Here is a 6,162-nt window from a genome sequence, read left to right on the forward strand (position 1 = left end):
TATAGTAAATGATGACTATAATAATACCCTGTTACACATTCCCAGTAGATGAAAAGCTGGTACTGCAGTAGTGATGTCAGCGACAGACAGTAGCCCATTGTCTTTCCAATCCTGGTGCATTAAACCGGGTTTGCAGTTTCCCTAAGAGGATCAACACTACTGGAATAGATTAATATAGGTAAGGATCCCTTTGTGGCAGAAGTGTCTGTGGATCACTTTGTGGCAGGTGTCTCATCTTGGTCTGTTCACATGCGTTTGTGGATGTAGATCACTGTCTTGCAGTTGGGGCAGCGGTGTTCTACGTCCTTACAGGAGTCAACACAGAACGGAATCCAAGAGAATATCATGCACCTAGAGATAGAGAGAGGGGGGACGGACAAAGAGAGAGATAGATAGAGAGGGGGGGGTGGGGGACAAAGAGAGAGAGCGAGAGAGAGTGGGGTGGGGGACAAAGAGAGAGATAGATAGATAGAGAGGGGGGGTGGGGGACAAAGAGAGAGAGCGAGAGAGAGGGGGGTGGGGGACAAAGAGAGAGAGAGATAGATAGAGAGGGGGGGTGGGGGACAAAGAGAGAGAGCGAGAGAGAGGGGGGTGGGGGACAAAGAGAGAGAGAGATAGATAGAGAGGGGGGGTGGGGGACAAAGAGAGAAAGTGAGAGAGAGGATATTTAGTGTGTGTGAGAGAAAAAAAGCTACAAATACTATGTGTGTGTATTCCTGTATGTACGTGTGTGTGTATTCCTGTATGTACATGTGTGTGTGTGTCGGCCCGTGTGTGTGTCAACTCACAGGAAGCAGAAGAGGACTCCACAGATGAGCCAGGCGAGACTCCCAGCGATGTGTGTGGTCTCTGTCAGAACCTGGACCTGACAGTGGGGACACGTCATCTGGCCGGGTACGTCTCTAGGCAGCGGCTGCTGCATCACCACCACCTGGGTTACTGCAGAGGGAGGAGAATACTGGTTAGAACCAGATATAACTGGTCAGAACCGGATAGAACAGGACAGAACCACCACCTGGGTTATTGCAGAGGGAGGAGAATACTGGTTAGAACCAGATATAACTGGTCAGAACCGGATAGAACAGGACAGAACCACCACCTGGGTTATTGCAGAGGGAGGAGAATACTGGTTAGAACTGGTCAGAACGGGATAGAATAGGACAGAACCACCACTTGGGTTACTGCAGAGGGAAGGAGGGAGGGAATACTGGCCAGAACCAGATAGAATCAGATATAACTGGACAGGACCATATAGAACCCCTTAGGATGGAGTAATACTATAGTAATACTTGATAGGACTGGACAGGACAGGACAGGACTGAACAGGACTGGACAGAACCATGTAGAACCCCTTAGGATGCAGTAATACTATAGTAATACTGGATAGAACTGGATAGAACTGGACAGGACTGGACCATATAGAACCCCTTAGGATGGAGTAATACTATAGTAATACTGGATAGAACTGGATAGGACTGGACTGTACAGGACCATATAGAACCCCTTAGGATGGAGTAATACTATAGTAATACTTGACAGAACTGGATAGGACTGGACTGTACAGGACCATATAGAACCCCTTAGGATGGAGTAATACTATAGTAATACTTGACAGAACTGGATAGTATTGGACAGGACTGGAGAGGACCATATAGAACCCCTTAGGATGGAGTAATACTATAGTAATACTTGATATAACTGGATAGGACTGGAGAGGACCATATATAACCCCTTAGGATGGAGTAATACTATAGTAATACTTGATATAACTGGACAGGACTGGAGAGGACCATATAGAACCCCTTAGGATGAAGTAATACTATAGTAATACTTGATATAACTGGACAGGACTGGAGAGGACCATATAGAACCCCTTAGGATGGAGTAATACTATAGTAATACTGGATAGAACTGGACAGGACTGGACCATATAGAACCCCTTAGGATGGAGTAATACTATAGTAATACTTGATAGAACTGGACAGGACTGGAGAGGACCATATAGAACCCCTTAGGATGGAGTAATACTATAGTAATACTTGATATAACTGGACAGGACTGGACCATATAGAACCCCTTAGGGTGGAGTAATACTATAGTAATACTTGATATAACTGGACAGGACTGGAGAGGACCATATAGAACCCCTTAGGGTGGAGTAATACTATAGTAATACTTGATATAACTGGACAGGACAGGACTGGACCATATAGAACCCCTTAGGATGGAGTAATACTATAGTAATACTGGATAGAACTGGACAGGACTGGACCATATAGAACCCCTTAGGATGGAGTAATACTATAGTAATACTGGATAGAACTGGACTGGACCATATAGAACCCCTTAGGATGGAGTAATACTATAGTAATACTTGATAGAACTGGACAGGACTGGACCATATAGAACCCCTTAGGATTGAGTAATACTATAGTAATACTTGATAGAACTGGACCATATAGAACCCCTTAGGATGGAGTAATACTATAGTAATACTTGATATAACTGGACAGGACTGGAGAGGACCATATAGAACCCCTTAGGATGGAGTAATACTATAGTATCAAATCAAATCAAATCAAGTTTATTTTATATAGCCCTTCGTACATCAGCTAATATCTCGAAGTGCTGTACAGAAACCCAGCCTAAAACCCCAAACAGCAAGCAATGCAGGTGTAGAAGCACGGTGGCTAGGAAAAACTCCCTAGAAAGGCCAAAACCTAGGAAGAAACCTAGAGAGGAACCAGGCTATGAGGGGTGGCCAGTCCTCTTCTGGCTGTGCCGGGTGGAGATTATAACAGAACATGGCCAAGATGTTCAAAATGTTCATAAGTGACAAGCATGGTCAAATAATAATCAGGAATAAATGTCAGTTGGCTTTTCATAGCCGATCATTAAGAGTTGAAAACAGCAGGTCTGGGACAGGTAGGGGTTCCATAACCGCAGGCAGAACAGTTGAAACTGGAATAGCAGCAAGGCCAGGTGGACTGGGGACAGCAAGGAGTCATCATGCCCGGTAGTCCTGACGTATGGTCCTAGGGCTCAGGTCCTCCGAGAGAGAGAAGCTACATTGGCTCAGGTCCTCCAGCCTGGAAGCTACATTGGCGGTTAGCTTGTAATCTCCACAAATCCTGATATTTCCATCAGGCTTCATTACTGGGACAATGGGGGCAGCCCACTCAGAGTAGGTGATTGGTTAGAGTATTCCAGTGGTCTGGAGCCTGTCGAGCTCTGCCTCGACCGTCTGTTGTAGTGCGAACGGCACTTGGTGGGCTTTTGCAGAAGCGTGGTCAAACGGATTGGTCCACATGAATTTGCACTTCAGTCTCTTTTAATTTTCCAAGTTCGTTATCCTTACCAGTCTCCCAGTCCCTGCCACTGAAAAGCATCCCCATAGCATTATGCTGCCACCACCATGCTTCACGGTAGGGATGGTGTTAGATGGGTGATGAGCTGTGCTTGGTTTTTCTACAGTCATAGCACTTTGCATTCAGGCCAAAGAGTTCCATTTTTGTCTCATTAGACCACAGAATCTTGTACCTTATGATCTCAGTCTTTCGCGTGTCTTTTTGCAAACTCCAGGCGTGCTATCATGTGCCTTTTCTCAGGAGTGTCTTCCGTCTGGCCACTCTCCCATAAAGCCCAGATTGGTGAAGTGCTGTAGAGACTGTTGTCCTTCTGGCAGGTTCTCCCATCTCAGCCAAAGAACTCTATAGTTCTGTCAGAGTGGTCATTGGGTTCTTGGTCACCTCCATGACCAAGGTCCTTCTTGCCTGCTCAGTTTGGTCGGATAGTCAGCTCTAGGCAGAGTCTGGGTATTTCCATATTTTTCTATTTCTCAATGATGGAGCCCACTGTGCTCTTGGAAACTTTCACCATTCTAGAAATAGTTTTATACCCTTTCCCAGATATATGCCTCATCACAATTATATCTCGGAGATCTACAGACTGTTTCTTGGACTTCATGGTATAGTTTCTGTCAACAGGTGTGTTTCTTTCTAAATCATGTCCAAACAATTGAATTGGGCACTGGTGGACTCCAATCAAATCGTATTGACATCCCAAGGATGATCAAATGAAATTGGATATACCTGAGCTCAATTTGGAGTATCATAGCAAAGCGGTGTGAATACTTATGTAAATTAGTTATTTCTGTATTTAAAAAAAAAAGTTTTATTTTTAAGAATAATGTGCAAATATTGTATAATCCAGGTCAGCAATGCTCTTAGAGACTTACCCAGAAAGACTCACAGTTGTAATTGCTGCCAAAGGTGATTCTAACATGTATTGACTCAGGGGTGTGAATACTTACGTAAATGTGACATTTCTGTATTTCATTTTCAATAAATTTGCAAAAATGTCTGCACTACTCAACACTTGTGTGCATCTGGCACAGTTAACCTGGCTTGGTTTACTTCACTCACAAACTCAAAACCGTGACTCTGTCTTCACAACGTTGTGTCTACAGTCTGCTGGTCGGAAGGAGCTGTAAGCCCGAATCATCAGACAAATTACTTTTGTTATTGTGAGAATTTAATTTTAATATTTAATTAAAATTTTAATTTTGATTTGGCTTTTCATAACAGCTATTTTGAATAAATAATCACGCCACTGTGTGTGTGTGTGTGTGTGTGTGTGTGTGTGTGTGTGTGTGTGTGTGTGTGTGTGTGTGTGTGTGTGTGTGTGTGTGACTCACCCCCAGGGGTGTTTCTAGGTTGTGCCATGCCCGTGCTGTATTGGGGAGGTGGTGGGTACATGCCGGCTTGGGGACCTGATAAATAAGGGATAAATAAATACATCAATAAATTAATTAATTAAACAGAAACCATCTTGCATAATGTACCACCACACAGGGATACAGTGGTTGGACAGCATTATGGGACCACAAACCCAGGGATACAGAGTGGTTGGCCAGCGTTATGGGACCACAAACCCAGGGATACAGAGTGGTTGGCCAGCGTTATGGGACCACAAACCCAGGGATACAGAGTGGTTGGCCAGCGTTATGGGAACACAAACCCAGGGATACAGAGTGGTTGACCAGCGTTATGGGAACACAAACCCAGGGATACAGAGTGGTTGGCCAGCATTATAGGAACACAAACCCAGGGATACAGAATGGTTGACCAGCGTTATGGGAACACAAACCCAGGGATACAGAGTGGTTGGCCAGCGTAATGGGGACACAAACCCAGGGATACAGAGTGGTTGGCCAGCATTATGATGACACAAACCCAGGGATACAGATTTGAGGGCCAGCATTATGGGAACACAAACCCAGGGATACAGAGTAGTTGGCCAGCATTATGGGACACAAACCCAGGGATACAGAGTGGTTGGCCAGCCCTTAACAATGAGTCTCATGATATCTATGGCTATCGTGACACACTTCCAAAACGCTTAATGAAAACACTATTGAAGGGAGTTGCTGTCCAGTAACATTTTAATTTACATCAAGAGTAAGGGCTGGTTTCCTGGACGCAGAATAAACCTAGTCCTGGTCTGAAAAGCATGCTCAACGGAGAATCTCTATTGAAATAGCTCTTTAGTCTAGGGCTTAAACTGTCCCTAAGAGTATCAGTGTAGATCTGGTCTCTCACCTCCCTGGAAGCCAGGCTGGGGTGGGTAGGCTGCACCCCTGTCACCTCCCTGGAAGCCAGGCTGAGGGGGGTAGGCTGCACCCTTGTCGCCTCCCTGTAAGCCGTAGGCCGCGGGAGGGACGGGGTAGGAGGGAGCTGGGATGTGCTGGGGGGATCCATACTGACTTCTATACTGCTGACCATTCTCCATACTGTCGGGGTAGCGGAGCGTCGCCCTAGGTTGAAGACATCCAGGGTTAAGACAACATAATAATTTCATGCGGAAGTGTTTGAGAGAGAGAGAGAGAGAGAGAGAGAGGAGGGGGAGAGATATATGGGGGGGGCAGAGTGGAGAGAGGAGGGGGAGAGAGGTAGGGGGAAAAGGTAAGACAGGTGGAAGAGAGAGAGAGAGAGATGAGGGGAGAGAGGTGAGGGAGTGAGAAAGAGAGGGGAAGAGGGAGAGAGAGGGGGGGGGTCAACCAATGAAGAACAAACACCATTTTAAATACAACCCATATTTATGTTTATTTATTTTCCCGTTTGTACTTGTTGCAACACTGTGTATATACATAATATGACATTT

The 6,162-nt window shown here is 45.4% G+C and overlaps 1 protein-coding gene across 1 annotated transcript; it reads right to left on the reverse strand.

Annotated features, from left to right (window-relative positions):
* Nucleotides 1–245: 245 nt before the first annotated feature.
* On the reverse strand, nucleotides 246–5,790 carry LOC120032452 (lipopolysaccharide-induced tumor necrosis factor-alpha factor homolog). Its single transcript, XM_038978556.1, has 4 exons — nucleotides 5,646–5,790; nucleotides 4,697–4,771; nucleotides 789–939; nucleotides 246–351 (listed from the first exon to the last, which is right to left on the reverse strand). The coding sequence occupies exons 1-4, from the start codon at nucleotides 5,788–5,790 to the stop codon at nucleotides 246–248; spliced, it is 477 nt and encodes a 158-aa protein (XP_038834484.1).
* Nucleotides 5,791–6,162: the final 372 nt, after the last annotated feature.

Source organism: Salvelinus namaycush, chromosome 39 (genome assembly GCF_016432855.1).
Source record: "Salvelinus namaycush isolate Seneca chromosome 39, SaNama_1.0, whole genome shotgun sequence".
Classification (NCBI taxonomy): domain Eukaryota; kingdom Metazoa; phylum Chordata; class Actinopteri; order Salmoniformes; family Salmonidae; genus Salvelinus; species Salvelinus namaycush.